Below are 17575 nucleotides of genomic sequence, written 5' to 3' on the forward strand. Positions count from 1 at the left end.
TAATTTAATTAACCAAATTGTTTGTAAGTATGATATTTATAATTTTAATTAATTGAAATGTTTTATCTTGTGTTTTTCTTATCTATTTTCTAGTTAAAACCAAAGTATGGAGGTGTAGATGGGTGTAAATTAGACAGGAAATTTATTTATAGCAGGTATTGATATATTGGGGTTTATATTTATAAATAAAATTGTTTTATTAATGAAACATAAAATCTAAGAAATTATTATTGTTTCCTTCTGTAGAAAGAGCAAAGATAGATTTAGATTTCAAAGGATGTAATACTAATCTACTGATTAAAGTAGCACCAAATATAAATTAACATATCATATACTAAAAGGTTTTGAAAGAAAGTCATCTTTATTTTTTTAGCTTAATGGGCCTTTAAAGACTACAAAAAGATATTTTACTTTAAAGAATTTTATGAATGTTATGCAGTGATTGAGTTTATATAAACATAATTAACATTACATGTGTATGATGAAATATTTTTGATCTTGTAACAGCTTATTTTTGTTAAGTTAGAATTTATTTCTACGTTAGGTTTAAGGCAATGAGAACGTATAAAGAGTCGGAGGACGATGGCTTCTCCTGTTGTACATTTGCTGTAAGTACAATACCTTATTTACCATCATATGATCATGATATGAGCCGCGTCACGACAAAACCAACATAATGGGTTTGCGACCAGCATGGATCCAGACCAGCGCAGTCTGTTTCTCTACTTGTTTAAGGGTTTGTAAGCGAACAGCATGGATCCTGATCAGACTGTGCGGATGCGCAGGCTGGTCAGGATCCATGCTGGTCGCAAACCCATTATGTTGGTTTTGTCATGACCCGGCTCATATGTTTGAAGATAAAAACAAACTAGCATGTGTATCTCAGCAGCTTCTATGTTTGTCCTATATTAACCCTTAACCTGCTGGAACCAGAAATGACTTGTCATCTGTATAGATAGTGTGTTTTCTCACTTAATTAGAAAGAGGCTAAAACCTATTGATTTTTGGTCCAATGTGAACAATTATCGCTAAAATTTGCAAATTTGTGAAGTAGAAATGCAGGTGCAAGTTCAGAATTTTTTGGAAAAAAACTGCATGATTTTAAAGAAATTTTGATTTGGGAAGTGGCCTTTTATAGGGCTCTGTTATATAGGGTGAAAAATCACTAATAGAACCCGGTCAGCCAAACATTTGTGCGGTCTGACCAGGCTCTATACTGTTAGCTGACTAACTTTGACTAACTTTTAAATTTTCAAAATTAATGATTGACAGATCCAAAAAAGGAAGTTGAACAAGTTCATTTAATAAATTCAGCAGGTCAAGGGTTCAAGTATTTTGGTATCGAGGCTGCAACTGGCTGAAACCTGAAATGATCCGCTTATCCCTGGAACTGGCAGGCAGCTTCATTATATACATTACATGCTTCATTTTTATTGGCTAATTTGTTTTGGGGGCGTTTGTCTGTAAATGAATCAACATGAATGTCATTATGTCCTTGAATGACGGGCATATATTTATTGTAGAAACTCTTGTCTTGTTTTTTAGTGTGTCTGATTTGAACAAAAAGTTCAGCTATTATGATCGCTGCATTGTCGTCATTGTTATTGTCATCATGCAAAAAACTTTCATGTGGCCCATTTTTCAAACATTTCAAAAGATAAAAACATGAAACTTCACAGTAAAATGAAACTTTTACTGACAATATGCAGTTTTTACACAAAGGACACAATTCTGAAGCTGTATTATTAGAGTTATGCCCCTTTTTAACTTAGATTTTTTTTTTAACAGACGAGCGTTAGCAACACATGCGGTGCTTTTGTTTTTTGATATATCAACTTGTCTATGTCTGATCTTGTCGAGGAATTTCAAGTGAATGAGTATGAAGAGTTAATATGTTATCTGTGATGAATGAAAGATATATAGAAACATGTGAGGGTAAACCCTTGAAATATTCTCAGTTTAAGTCAAATATTTGTTTTCTGTTTTACATAATATACCACATATACCCATATATGTGTTGTTATTTGAGAAAACACAAATAATTACCACATACATATGTGTTATGTTTTTCAGAACACAAGGGTAGGTATAATATCATCAGCATATTCATTTTCATGCTTAGCTTCTTGATGTCAAATTTCTGCATAGATCTATATAAAAATGGGGAGAAAAATAATTTACAATAATCTATAATTTGTTATAGGTTTATGTTAATTTTTTTTTTTTGGGGGGGGGGGGGGGGGGGGGGGGGGGGTAAATTTACAAACAGATGTGGACTTTTTTGTTTGTAAAAGTATAAATCTTCCAATTCAAGGTACATTGATTTAGCCCTTAAGCTGTAGAATTCGTGTAATGGATTTTTCCTGCTTTGAATTGAAACAATATATTTAAAGTTGAAGGACTAAGTATCAATTTACAAGTATATACAGCCTCATATCAGATTACACATATGTATGTTAAGGGAAAGACATGATATTATGGCATTATGGGATTATGACACCATGAGATTATGGCACCATCTGATTATGACACCATAATATTATGGAACTATGAGATTATAATGACATCATTGATGATGTCTTAATCAGAATTTTGACATCATTTTCCAGTTTGTATATTTATCAGCTTGGAGTTGGTAGTTCCATCACTTGTTATCTTGTTGTTGTTGTATTTTAGAGAGCATCACATTTTACTTTTTGTAAATGTTGTTTCTCTCCCTATTTTTAACTTTCTGTTTTTTTGAATGTCTTATAGAAAAATAACTATAGATATCAAGGGGATATCAAATGGAGTCAGTGGTGGCCAAGTGGTCAATGTATCTAACTCTATACCCTGAGACTGTGGGTACTAGTAGTGCTGGGGTCACAGCCATTTTAGGAGCATGTTTTGTTAATTGCATGAAGCTTTAGTTCAATTTACAATGTTTATATTTCTTTACATATTAGAACAAGGTAGAAAAACACTTAAAACTTCCAGTCTAGAGGTACACAAGATTTGATGATGAAATTGGTTTATCTCATTTATTTTCTATGGAGTAATTGATAAAGGACTGCTGAAACATGCAAAAGAAAAGAAGGTATAATAAAATAAAATAAACACTGTTAAAAAGGGAAACTTGTTACTAAGCAGCAAAGACATGTGGTTAACATGTCAGACTAGTAATCTAAGAATTGCTTTTCAAGTGGGCTCAAACATTCATGTCCGGGGCTAGCCATTGTTTCCTAGAGCAAGAAACTACACTTATAGCTCAGTATTGGTTGGTTCCTGGAATGGTTTCAGAATGTCTTTATAATAAGCCTCCTATACAGTCAAACTCAAAAAAATTTAGTATAAACTGAAAAGGGTTTTCAGATAAGAAAGCAAAGTAAACCAAGTTCAATAGCAATATATTTAGAAAGACAGAAAATGGTTCATCATTGCTAGTTGCCAGTACTTGGAATTTTGAACATGACTTACAACCTCTATCTTTGTTTGACTGCATGTTTGTTTTATATGTAACCAGACCTTGCAAGGTAAAAAGTTCCTCTAATGCATGAAATGTTGTAATGTTCACAATAGTTACCTAATAGCACTCACTTATAATGGTAAACCTTATATAGATATGTTATCTTATAATAAGGCTTAAACCCATTACCTGATGGAACCAAAGTGATCAGCCTTTGCTATTAGTATAGAGCCAGGTCAGCCTGTACCTATGTGCAGTCTGACCAAGCTCTGTTCTGTCGGCTGACTAACTGCCAAATTTACATCTTGATGTCCCTTCAGTTGATAATGGACAGTTCCAAATATAGATGTTGACTAGTCCTCATTAGAAATTCAGCATAATCAGGTTTAAAAATCTTATAAATGGTATACATTTTGTTTACCAGGCTTAAGATTGGTTGGTTCAGTAAGTGATAAAGAACGAGAGTTAGACATTGTTTGAACTGATGAATTCTTACATGTATGTGAAAAGAGTTGTTAATGATACTGATTATGAAGAGCTTGTATGTTAATATGATATCTCACAATTCTATAAACCTTTAACCAGCTAAATTCCTTAAATGGACCATTTTTTGGAACTGTTTATTATTAATTTTGGGGAAATCAAAATGAAAATTTAAATTTAGTCAGCCTACAGTATAGGGCCTGGATAGACTCACAGACATGCAGGCTGACCTGGCTCTTTTATTGTGATGGCAAACACTATTCACTTTCGGTTCCAGCATGGTTAAAGTTAGATACAGGTAAGTTGGGGTATCTCTGTTTTATTGGCCGAAGATATTTGGAAAGATTTGGGTGAACTGTAAATGCTGTTTTACTTTTACATGTTACATACTCTTTGGAAGATAATGACTGTAATAGTGAATTATATTTGATTATTTCACTGTGTAATTATCAATATGATTTCACTTCAGCACAACTACATTGTGTATATTTAAAAAATAAAATGGCATATAATTATAAGATATCTTCTTTTCAGTAGAAACACTATCTATAATAAATATAAACACATGACCATTTGTACACTTTGTGTCAAAATGTCAAAAAATAAAAACCAAGCAGATCTCTTAGAATTGTTATTCAACTTGTATATTTCAGTCTAGTCAAAAGTATTTAATGTTAGGAACGTACGGGGGAAATCTCAAGCTTATCAATACACAGAGTACTGAGGTAATATTTAGTTATTTATCATTTTACCTTTCTTTTAGTTTTTCGTTTGTTTTTAACTTATATGGAGTAGGTATAAAATGTCATAGTACTGTATAAACAAAGGTTAGTTAATATGTATACATTATGTAGTTAACAAATGGTAATAATGTATCAATTAATTGATAAGAAACATAAAATATGAGACAACCGACAAATACATTTATGTCTCATCTCTTATTGTGTAGTTAGGAGGGGCGTCCATAGCCGGATAGTTAAGCTTGTTGACTTCAAACTACATGTACAAGCCCCTCAGTGCTTTGAGTTCGAATCCAAACAGGGAGGTCTTCGTCCACCACCAGTAAAGCTGGAAAGTCACCATATTACATATATTGTGTTGATGCGACTTAAAACCTAACCAAAAAAAAGATAGAAAGAGCTAGGCACCCAAGCCCAATGGGAATGATCTGTAAATGTTATAACATAATTGTCTACTACTAATCTCTGTAGTCCAGTACACAGGGTTAATAATGTTGTTGTTGTTGTTTTCTTTGAGTATTATTTGATAGTCAAGGTAATGCATTATGTAATATTTCAGGAGACAGGAAGTTTTCACTGCCATTCATCTCCGTTAACTCATTGTGAACACTCAAGGGTAGGTTGTCAAGTTATGTGTTTGGTATAAAATATGCTCTTGTAATATGTGGTATCTTAGCAAGTTTCCTTTTTTAATTGATAGGCAATAATTTATGTCATATGAACTTACATACTCATACATTGTTAATTTATATTAGTTGATCCATTTGTGTTTAGATTGGAAAAAGTTTGATTCCTTAAAGACGTTTCCAGGAGTAGTGCATTTTTAGCTCACCTGTCACAAAGTGACAGGGTGAGCTTTTGTGATCGCTTTTCGTCCGGCGTCCGTCCGGCGTCCGTCCGTAAACTTTTGCTTTAAATGACATCTCCTCATAAACCACTGAGCCAATTTCATCCAAACTTCACAGGAATGTTCCTTTGGTGGTCACCTTTAAAAATTGTTCAAAGAATTTAATTCCATGCAGAACTCTGGTTGCCATGGCAACCGAAAGAAAAATCTTTAAATATCTTCTTTTAAACAACCCTAAGAGCTAGAGCTTAGATATTTGGCCTGAAACATCTTCTAGTGAGTGTCTACCAAGTTTGTTCAAATAAAAGCCCTGGGGTCAAAATTGGCCCCGCCCAGGGGGGTCATTGATTTTCCCTATATGCATATAGTAAAAACTTAAAAAATCTTCTTTTAAAGAACCGTAAGAGCTAGAGCTTAGATATTAAGCATGAAACATCTTCTAGTGAGTGTCTACCAAGTTTGTTCAAATAAAAGCCCTGGGGTCAATATTGGCCCCGCCCCAGGGGGTCATTGATTTTCCCTATATGCATATAGTAAAAACTTAAAAAAATCTTCTTTTAAAGAACCCAAAGAGCTAGAGCTAAGATATTAAGCATGAAACATCTTCTAGTGAGTGTCTACCAAGTTTGTTCAAATTAAAGCCCTGTGGTCAAAATTGGCCCCGCCCAGGGTTTTCATTGATTTTCCCTATATATATGCATATAGTAAAAACTTAAAAAATCTTCTTTTAAAGAACCATAAGAGCTAGAGCTTAGATATTTGGCATGAAACATCTTCTAGTGAGTGTCTACCAAGTTTGTTCAAATAAAAGCCCTGGGGTCAAAATTGGCTCCGCCCCAGGGGGTCATAGATTTTCCCTATATGCATATAGTAAAAACTTAAAAAATCTTCTTTTAAAGAATCCAAAGAGCTAGAGCTAAGATGTTTAGCATGAAACATCTTCTAATGAGTGTCTACCAAGTTTGTTCAAATAAAAGCCCTGGGGTCAAAATTGACCCCGCCCCAGGGGGTCATTGATTTTCCCTATATGCATATAGTAAAAACTTAAAAAATCTTCTTTTAAAGAACTCAAAGAGCTAGAGCTAAGATATTTAGCATGAAACATGTTCTAATGGGTGTCTACCAAGTATGTTCAAATAAAAGCCCTGGGGTCAAAACTGTCCCCGCCGGGGGGGGGGGGAGGGGGGGGTCATTGATTTTCCTTATATGTGTATAGCAAAAACTTTAAAATCTTCTATGAAAAAACCCAAATAGCTAGAGTTTAGATATTAAGCATGAAACATCTTTAAGTAAATATCTACAAAGTTTGTTCAAATAAAAGCCCGGGGGTCAAAACTGGCCCTGCCCCAGGGTGTCATTGTTTTTAACTATATGTGTATACTAAAAACTTTAAAAATCTTCTTTTAAAAAACCCAATGAGCTAGAACTTAAATGTTTAGCATGAAACATCCTCTTATGGGTGTCTACCAAGTCTGTTCAAATAAACAAATAAAAGCCCTTGGGTAAAAATTGGCCTGGGGGTGGGGGGGCCTATATACAGGTGAGCGACCTCAGGGCCATCATGGCCCTCTTGTTTAACAAAGGCAAAGGTAGAAAATTTAAACTAGTGCCGAGAATTTCTTAAATTGTGCATGACTAGATATTTAAATTGATGGAGAGCTGTTCGCTTACCAACTTTATTACAAGTAGAGAAACTGATAGTGAACAGCATGGATCCTGATCAGACTGCGCAGATGTGCAGGCTGGTCTGGATCCATGCTAGTCGCAAACGCACTATGTTAAGAGCTTTATATATCCCATACAGGATGGTAAGATGGTTATAACTGCAACAACATATGGTATCATGAATTGCTCAGCATTGTGGACATGGGGAGCTGAAACTCTTGACAAAGGGTAAACTATTAGTTTATATATTACTTTACTACAGATAACTATACTGTTCCTTTTCATTAAGTATTTCAGTCTTTGTACAATTTAGTCTAAATTAAACAGTGACATGCTTTCCTTGGAATGACTGAAAAGATTTTGTTTATACAAAGTGTATATCTGACTTACAGACTGTTTTAATAGGAAAGTTTATCATAGTTTTTGTTTTAAAAAAAAGATCAACTTTCTTTGTAAGAGAGGAGAATTAAAAGTAAAATATTTGTAACAGGACTTTGTCTTATACTCAATCTTCCATATATTGATTATATATGATTATACATGGTGGAGTATTTGGATATATAGCATTATTTATAAATTTTATAGCAGGTAAGCATGAGTGTAATATCATGGTTTACATTGATGTTGTTTATGCAATGACTTAGTCTAAAAACATATTTTGTTTACAATTTACAGATTTGAGTTTGAAGATCATCACCTGGAGTTTAGCAGACATGTACAAGATAGATTAATAGGCACCAAAGAGGATGTTGCAAATGTAAGTTGGTCTATAAATACAATTTTCTGTCAATTAAGCTTTCAAGGGAGAAAATTTGAACTACACACATATTTCAAGTATGAGTTCTTGGCATGGTGCATGCTTTTCCTAACTAAGGTTGGAAGGAGTATAATACCATATATTTTATATGAACATGTTCCTTCTTTATTTATATATGTGTCAGAGGGCCTTTAAATAATATTTATAATGACATCAGCGGTCAGACAAAAAGGTATGAATGCCTAAACAGGCATTATTATGCTTATGTTGGACCACTGAAGTTTAGCATTGTATAACTGTTTTTACAAAAAGAAATTACAATTATAAACACTAACATCAAGGAATAAAATTTATGTGTATATATATTGTAGATGAAATAAGTAATTTACATTTTTATGCCCCCGCCATGTAATGGCCGGGGCATATAGTGTTACCCTGTTCCGTCATTCCATCATCATCAGTTTCCGTTCATTATCTTAGCAACGGTTGCACACATTCAACTCAAATTTGACATATGGATATGTCATGAGAAAATACAGGTCAAGTTCGAATTTGGTCATGGTTTGATGTTTTTTGGCAGAGTTATGCCCCTTTTACTTTGAAAATAATATGAAATTTTCAGTTTCCGTTTATTATCTCCCCTACGGTACAACACATTCAACTCAAACTTGACATATGGATATGTAATGAGAAAATACAGGTCAAGTTCGAATTTGGTCATGGTCGATGATTTTTGGCAGAGTTATGCCCCTTTTACTTTTAAAATGATATGAAATTTTCAGTTTCTGTTCATTATCTCCCCAATGGTACAACACATTCAACTTAAACTTGACATATGGATATGTCAAAGGAATGCGCAGGTCAAGTTCAAATTTGGTCATGGTTCAATGATTTTTGGCAGAGTTATGCCCCTTTCACTTTGAAAATAATATGAAATTTTCAGTTTCTGTTTATTATCTCCCCAACGGTACAACATATTCAACTCAAATTTGACATATGGATATGTTTTTGGAATGCCCAGGCCAAGTTCGAATTTGGTCATGGTTCAATGATTTTTGGCAGAGTAATGCCCCTTTCACTTTGAAAATAATATGAAATTTACAGTTTCTGTTCATTATCTACCCAACAGTGTTACATATTCAACTCAAATTTGACATATGAATATGTCAAAGGAATGGGCAGGTCAAGTTGGAATTTGGTCATGGTTTGATGATTTTTGGCAGAGTTATGTCCCTTTCACTTTGAAAATAATATAGATACATCTTAGGAATAAGCAGTTTAAGTTTGAATTTGGTCGTGGTTCAATGATTTTGGACAAACTTATCTTTCCTGAATGTTGGAAAAATTTTGAACTTTCAGTTTCAGCACTCATACTTTTGTGGAAATGTATGTAGCCATTATTTTGGCTACAAATATGCAATATGCTATTTTCAAAAGGTTAAGACTGAATAATTTCAGTGCCTTGAACATTGTATGAAAATGGTTTGTGTTAACATTGAAAAGTTTTAAGGGCTTTGAACTTAAAATGAAAAAAATAATTTGTGCAAACAAATTTGGAACTAAATATTATAACATCTGAAATTTTGGCTGCATGCGGGGGCATCCGTGGCATGATGACACATTTCTAGTTATCATTATATTAATTGACAGATATATGACATCACTACGGGTGACAGAATAATACGACTATATGACGCAGATAAAGCCAACAATTATAAAGCTAACCGTGCAGTATTCAATCCTACAGACGACCTAGTTCTCAATGATGGTGTATTGTGGGATATCAGGACACCGAAGGCTATACACAAGTTTGACAAGTTTAATCAGTATGTTAGTGGAGTGTTTCATCCTGTAGGATTAGAAATAATCATTAATTCTGAAGTTGTATCCTTTAAGAAAAACATTGTCAACATTAACTAATAACCAGTCATCTTTATATAATAGCCAGTATACACAAATCATCTCTTTGTTCAGTAACTAACCAGTTATTGCACTAAGGTGACAAAATGATCTTATTTTAAAGCTTCATGCCTCCAGATGAGCCAACATATTTCATGAAATCAAAAGAGAAAAAAGTATCGAGATTTTAAGAAAAGCAAAGAAATTCAAGATAAAAATAACAATTCTCATGTTTTGTGCAATTTATGTCTGATTTTGCAGTATTTTTCACCTTATTTCTACTGCGTTACTAATACAGTAAGGGCTATTCGTGTATATATTGAAATATTTTTGGTAGTTTAAATTACTTGTATGTGCTGCTTGCAATGTGAAAATTATTTTCTTAGTTCTTTTCGCAATATTTAATTTTTTTAATACATTTTCAAAAATTTCAACAAAAAAATAGCATGAATCTGGAGGTATGCTGCTTTAAAACTTTTGTTATGATATTAGTGGACTTGAGCATACTGCTTTGTGTAAATAATTAATTCTATGCAAAAAATACTCCAGCATTTACTTTTAACTCAACTTTGACAAAATGATGGTTAAGCAATTGTCCTGGAGAATATTTGTCTGGATTTGCATATTTGGCAAAATATGGCAGTTTGCTTTTTTCTCACATAATTGTTATTTGCAGGAATTTTTTTTTTTTTCTTTGAAGATTGTCTTTCTTTTGATTTAAACATAAAAATGTTTATGTGAAAACCATCTGTGATCTAATTGTTTGTTACAATGTATTGCTCAGAAAGTCATGGTTGTATTTTAATTCCTTGACATGTGATATAGTGGGATATACGTTCATTCCGACTGTTACATACAGTACCTGCCCTAGATCAGTGTCAGATACGCTTTAATCACCTTGGTGATGTCATGTATGGTAAGATAATATTTATGTTTTAAAAAGTGTTGGAGCACCACTCTAAAGTATATACTGTATTCCCGTGTATAGTGAACAAGGTGCTTGATTGAATGATTAAATGCTACAATCTCATCTTTTCACAAGCAGCTTATTCTTCTCCGTACACCAATTTATATTGGATCATATATATATATATATATATATATATATATATATATATATATATATATATAATATATATATATATATATATATATATTGAAAAGAGTAAGATCTTCGAAAAAAGAAATTTTCTTCTACTTAATGATCATGATTTCAGTCAAGCATCCAGAGGTATTACTCCAACACTGTAGTGAGTTAAATCCATTTATTACATGCTTTTCGGTGGTTTATAGAAATATATCAGTGAAATAAAAACTGATAATTTAACTGTTTTACACTGAACTAAACAAATATCCTCTATATTTTAATGTTAGATATTTTAATTCAAGTTATTTATATTTTCTTGTTTAAATGCCCTAGCATAAATAGAATGGGGGTTATATCATAGTGTTACCTGAAATTTTAAATTTTCATGAACATGTGTGAGCATAATTGACAAAAGTTTTGTTATATTTTTACAGCTACACATATAGATGAAGAGTTAGAGTTAGACTCAGACAGACATAGCCCGTATGGTTCAACATTCAGGACATTTGATGCCACTAACTATGCTGCTATAGGTAAACTTGGTGTTTTTATGCAAACAGTATATCTGTGATTCTATGAAAGTGCCTTCTTTTATCTTAAATAATACACATACAGGATATCAGGATCCTTGCTTTTAGAATGAAAGGTGAACAATCAGTAATACTGTGACTTTTAATTCTTCCAAAGCACTCATCCTTATCATGCTAAATCTCTTAAATGGACTTGTTCATCTTTGGATCCAGACAAAACCAATCATCAGTTTTAGGTTGAATTAAAAAAAACTTGTTGACTGTAAAGGGAACTGTAGAGATGGCTTGGATAAGCCAGCTGAACTTGGTCTGCACTGATATAATGGGTTTAGAGCAAATAAATAAAGAGCATCATAGTTGCAATGAACAATACATAATTAATTAATTATAACTAATTAATTATGTATTGTTCATTGCAACTATGATATAGCCACAAAGTAGTATTAACTTTGCAACTATAGCCACAAAGTAGTATTAACTTTGTCAGTAGTAACTTCCTGTTTGATTTATTGAGAAAACTTATTTTAGCTATTTGCAAATCATCTATTGGTGATTCTGCTATATTTTTTTCTCTTTCTTAAATTAATACGAAAGGAAATACATAGTACATGTTATTGTATATAGCATACTAAAACCTCAAAAAAGAAAATATAATGTTTTAAATCGGTAACTGGAAAATGGAGTAAATAAATTTTGCCACACAGTAATGAGTTAACAATAGAAATTAAGCTCATGTCCTGCTGAATTTGTTAAATGCACTTGTCTAGCTTTCTATTTTTCTGGCCTTGATCTATGGGCAGTAAAGACTGTTTGTTCCAGAGGTAAATGTTTATTAAGCATACACAGTGAAAATTCTGTGCTAAAGTCTAAGAGTGACAAAACAGATTGTAGATTTTACATTTGTTGTATGTGTTGTTTTATTTTACAGCAACAATGGATGTAAAGTCAAGGAGTATATCTGATCTATGTACAGATACTGCAGATACCTATCTAGCTGTAGTAGAGGTATGACCAGATTATTCTCTTATATTATACTATCATTGTCAACATATACATCACTTAAAGTACACATAGAAACTTAAATTAGCCACTGAACAATAAATCTTTGATATGTGTTATGTTTGTCAAAAGGCAGTGACTTGAGGAAAGGCTGTTTAGTGCTGGTACAGAACTCCGGAATGTTTATAGGCTGTTTTACAATAACTGTAGATACACCCAACCCAAAAAATAGGTTTTAACCCTCAAAGGCGCATTATGCCTCAGAAAGGAATATTTTTTTACTTACTTAGAAAGGGCAGACATAAAAAATAAAAGCATTTCTTGGGTATAATCGGCCTTTTACCTGCTGAAATTATTGAATGGACTTGTCCAGCTTCCATTTTAGAACTATCCATTATCAATTTTATGGTTATCAAGATTGGCATTAATTTTTAAGTTTGTCATTCAACAGTAAAAAGCCTGATCAGATTGCTTTGATGTGCAGGCTGGGCCTGGCTCTATAATGTTGGCATAGAGTTATCACTTTCAATTGCTGCAGGTATTAATGGGTTAAATCTGAAAGATTCTGTCTATTTTGGTACATAAGGACAATGTTCAGTTTTGGATAATAGTAAGTGTCATTCTTTGAAATGATCATGAAATTGTCCAGATTAAGGAAAAGTCACTTACGTGTACATGTATAACGTAAAGATGTCCTTATTTTAGCAGATTCAGAAGGTATTACCATGTTTTGTTAAGAGTTTATTTCTGTTTTGAGTTTTAGTTCATGACATTCATGAAGGATTGTTATGCCCCCCTTCGAAGAAGAGGGGGTATATTGTTTTGCTAATGTCGGTCTGTCTGTCTGTCTGTCTGTCCGTCGGTCTGTCGGTCTGTATGTCGGTAGACCACATGGTTTCCGCTGATTATCTTGAAAAGTATTTATCACCAAGTCTTCATATTTCACATAGTGATTGGTCATAACTAGTAGATGACCCCTATTGATTTTGGGGTCACTAGGTCAAAGGTCAAGGTCACAGGGACCTTAAATGTCAAAATGGTTTCTGCTGATTATCTTAAAAAGTATGTATCACAAAGTCTTCATATTTCACATAGTGATTGGTCATAACTAGTAGATGACCCCTATTGAATTTTGGGTCACTAGGTCAAAGGTCAAGGTCACAGGGGCCTTAAATGTCAAAATGGTTTCCGCTGATTATCTTGAAAAGTATTTATCACAAAGTCTTCATACTTCATATAGTGATTATTCATAACTAGTAGATGAGCCCTGTTAATTTTGGGGTTATTAGGTCAAAGGTCAAGGTCACAGGGACCTTATATGTCAAAATGGTTTCCGCTGATTATCTTGAAAAGTATGTATCACAAAAGTCTTCATATTTCACACAGTGATTGGTCATAACTAGTAGATGACCCCTATTGATTTTGGGGTCACTAGGTCAAAGGTCAAGGTCACAGGGGCTTTAAATGTCAAAATGGTTTCCGCTGTTTAACTTGAAAAGTATTCATCACGAAGTCTTCATATTTCACATAGTGATTATTCATAACTAGTAGATGACCCCTATTAATTTTGGGGTTACTAGGTCAAAGGTCAAGGTCACAGGGACCTTATATGTCAAAATGGTTTCCGCTGATTATCTTAAAAAGTATGTATCACAAAGTCCTCATATTTCACATAGTGATTGGTCATAACTAGTAGATGACCCCTATTTATTTTGGGGTCAATAGGTCAAAGGTCAAGGTCACAGGGGCCTTAAATGTCAAAACGGTTTCCGCTGATTATCTTGAAAAGTATTCATCACAAAGTCTTCATATTTCACATAGTGATTGGTCATCACTAGTAGATGACCCCTATTGATTTTGGGGTCAAAGGTCAAAGGTCAATGTCACATGGGCCTTAAATGTCAAAATGGTTTCTGTTGATTTTTCCATAACTGAACACTTTCATGTACCCATTTTTGGCAAGTTTCTGTAATAAAATTACCAATTATGTGAGTTAATGGCTAGAAAGGGGGGTATATGTGTCGTTCGACATTCTTGTTGATATTTTATCTTTGATTTATTGATTGTATTGTTCTGTTTATTATTGAATTTTACAAGAAATTTTGGCTTCATACAGTCATAATGTTCCTTTTCACTATAGATATTTTTGCTTATCTTAAAATGAATGTTCACATTCTGACAGGGTATCTGTTTGATGCTGTTAAATGTGTTAACAATACAATTTAATGTATGCTGTTGGCAATCTATGAAAAACCAACTAAATGAAACCTTTTTATTATTTTAAAGAAAAAGTTGAGCTATTGTGATTGCTACAGCCTTGACATTGTTATGCAAAAACTTAAATGAAGCCCATTATTTCAACAATTCACAAGTTATCAACATGAAACTTGGAATATACTTGCTTATAATGACATGGTGCAGTTGTTACACAAGGGGCATTATTCTGAAAGCTAAATTTTGGAAGTTATGCCACTATTTAACTTAAAATTTTTAACAGACAAACTTTAGCACCACATGCGATGCTCTTGTTTATCTATTATAATAATATAACAACCTAGTTTTTGAGAGACTCATCTATCTTAAAAGGTCTTACCCCTTGACTTTCTGAAGACTGATAATATATATATCTATATATAAAGGTTTGACTGTATATTTTGTTTGTTTATATAACAGAATCAGCAGTCAGTAGATGTAGGTGCGGAGGAGAATATCTGTAGACTGTATGAGATTGGTAAAATGAAGGATGATGAAGATGATCAGGTGAGGCCATTCTGTCATGTTTACCTGTAACGAAAAATAATAATCTTAGAACAGGATTATAGAAATTGTGAAATCCTTCTGAATTTTTGGTTTAACTGTATTGCTGCTAACAAGACCAGTTTAGAAGAACTATTTGAAATTATATCTATGATATCCAGGGTTTTCATTATTAACTGATTGGCGATCCAAACTATCGGTTAAAATGCTGTATTTTATCCTGTATATTAAAAATATCACCCTTGAACCTTTGTAAAATCAGTTGTTTTCTTTGGAGCATCTGTTGCCTCAGATAAAAATTAAAACCCTGGATATTACTTCACTGTGAGTGTTATTAGTTTTTCTGGCTGGCAAGGTAATTCTGTTGTTGAACCATCATGTGATAAATGGCTTCATATGTGTAGGATGAATGTACTTAAGTAAATTGTTCTGTTAAAAAGTTAGAGGGGGTAAAGTTATGCTTTAGGACTTTATAATTCTGTATAGGAGATAAAAAACTGGGGGAAGGAAAGACAAAAGGAGATTTCGAAGAAATTGCACAAGTTAATCAAATTTTTATGAAACTTCAATTTTCATTAAAAGTCTATATTCACTAATTAAATTTTATTCAAGTAAAAGTGTAGCCATTTCATATTTCTTGTTAAGATGATAATTTTTTATGGACCTCATTGTTGATATGATTGTTTCTAAGCAACACATGATTGATGTTTTGTTTCTATTCCAGCAAAATGAAGAAGAAGAGGAGCAAGTTGCTGAAGATGACGATGATGATGATGATGATGACGACGATGATGATGATGACGACGATGATAATATGGAATTTATAATCAATGATGATGATGATGACAATGATAGTAAGTGTGCTGTCTGTAAATATTAATATATCCCTGCACAATAAAGTGTAATGCAGGTATACTGGTTTGAGGCTGTTTGTTTACCCTTAAGAAATAAATGACGTGAATAAGTGACCTTGACCCTGAAAGTCAAATTATTGAATTTTTGTAAAATTGGTAGAGTCTCTGTTATTAATGACCAACATATTTTTGAATTCATTAAATTTGCTGTAAGTTTATTATTTATTGGTGGATTCGGTTTATGCATAGACAAATCAACTTTTAGAGCCAAACTATAATATAAAGTAATATGAACTTGACCTTTGAAAAAATTGTTACAGATTTTTTTGCATGTCATACTCGAAAACATTGTTATCTCATGCTATGTTTGTTACAGATAACAGTGGTGATAATGATGATCTTGGTGGTGATGATGATGACAACGACGACGATGATGATGATATTATTTTATCACTTGGAAGTGACGAGGACGATGATGATGATGACGACGATGATATGGATTTAGATGGTGCTTTTTTTGAACTTGCTGATCTGTAATGCCAAAAGTAATGAACTTTGTAGAATTGACTTGTAAAGTTTGTGTTCTAAAAGAACCAAATATGTCCGGAAAAAGTCATTCAGAGATTGATTTTTACAGGGAAAGTGGTGTAAATTGGCAAGGGAAATTTTTATCACAAGCATATCTCTACTGGTCGGGGACCACCAAAAAACCGGACAACCATTAAACCCGGGACGACCCCAAGAAAATGGCTTAATTTAGTATTTTCTTTTTCAGTGGTTTGTTCGGTCCACTTTTTTATCAACAATAAAATTCAATTGTTTCTTCTAAAATTAAGTAAATAAATTAAATTTCAACCTCTGTAAAAATGGTAATATTTTTTAATGTCTATTTCAAGATGTTGACGTTTGAATATTTGGGGGTCAAGAAAGCAATGCCTGACCTCATGTACCAGCTAATAATCATTTGCAGAGTAAAAAATAGAATTATCCAAAACTTTCAGCATTTGTTGTGACATATTGTATAATCAATGTTAAAAAATCAAAACACCCAAGCTTTTATCTGAATTAAACATGTCATGGTTACTTTATCTTCGGGAAAAAATTGGTATGTAGTTTTTGGGAAAATTTAGGAAATTTTAAAAATATACTCCTTTTTGGGGCCTCAAAATGAAAAGTGTTAATACAATCAAAATAAACAAACTATTTTGTTATTTAAAGGAGAAAAAACCCTAGCTGAACTGTGCAGTTTTTTTGGGTCTCTAAAAACTGTATTAAAAAATGTTAAAAAAAGGGGGTCCTTTTTGAGGGCCCCCAAACCCAAAAGTTTTTGACATTTTTTTTCTTTTTAAAAAATGTGTACATTTAATAATTTTTATCACTGTTGTTGGATGAACAAAAATATAAAAGCTACTTTATTTTTTTTCTTTAAAAGGGTGCCCCTTTTAAAAGGTGCTTTTTTTGATTATGTGTTTTTATAAAAATGCAAGTGAAATTTAAAGGGATCCCTTTTTT

General features: G+C 32.8%; 1 protein-coding gene across 2 annotated transcripts in view; it reads left to right on the forward strand.

Annotated features, from left to right (window-relative positions):
* The window catches only part of LOC132750332 (DDB1- and CUL4-associated factor 1-like), a 40586-nt gene extending 23898 nt beyond the window's left edge, over positions 1 to 16688 (forward strand). For both annotated transcript variants that reach the window (XM_060740290.1, XM_060740291.1), the window contains exons 26-38: positions 94 to 155; positions 545 to 608; positions 4582 to 4653; positions 5228 to 5284; positions 7320 to 7408; positions 7856 to 7937; positions 9588 to 9821; positions 10662 to 10752; positions 11358 to 11456; positions 12382 to 12458; positions 15126 to 15212; positions 15934 to 16063; positions 16440 to 16688. In XM_060740290.1, the coding sequence (XP_060596273.1) occupies positions 94 to 155; positions 545 to 608; positions 4582 to 4653; positions 5228 to 5284; positions 7320 to 7408; positions 7856 to 7937; positions 9588 to 9821; positions 10662 to 10752; positions 11358 to 11456; positions 12382 to 12458; positions 15126 to 15212; positions 15934 to 16063; positions 16440 to 16600 (1305 nt within the window). In that variant the 3' untranslated portion in view covers positions 16601 to 16688. The remainder of the gene's footprint in view (positions 1 to 93; positions 156 to 544; positions 609 to 4581; positions 4654 to 5227; positions 5285 to 7319; positions 7409 to 7855; positions 7938 to 9587; positions 9822 to 10661; positions 10753 to 11357; positions 11457 to 12381; positions 12459 to 15125; positions 15213 to 15933; positions 16064 to 16439) is intronic.
* Positions 16689 to 17575: the final 887 nt, after the last annotated feature.

This window comes from Ruditapes philippinarum, unplaced genomic scaffold (assembly GCF_026571515.1).
Source record: "Ruditapes philippinarum isolate M1 unplaced genomic scaffold, ASM2657151v2 ctg3574_1_1_1_1, whole genome shotgun sequence".
NCBI classification, from domain to species: domain Eukaryota; kingdom Metazoa; phylum Mollusca; class Bivalvia; order Venerida; family Veneridae; genus Ruditapes; species Ruditapes philippinarum.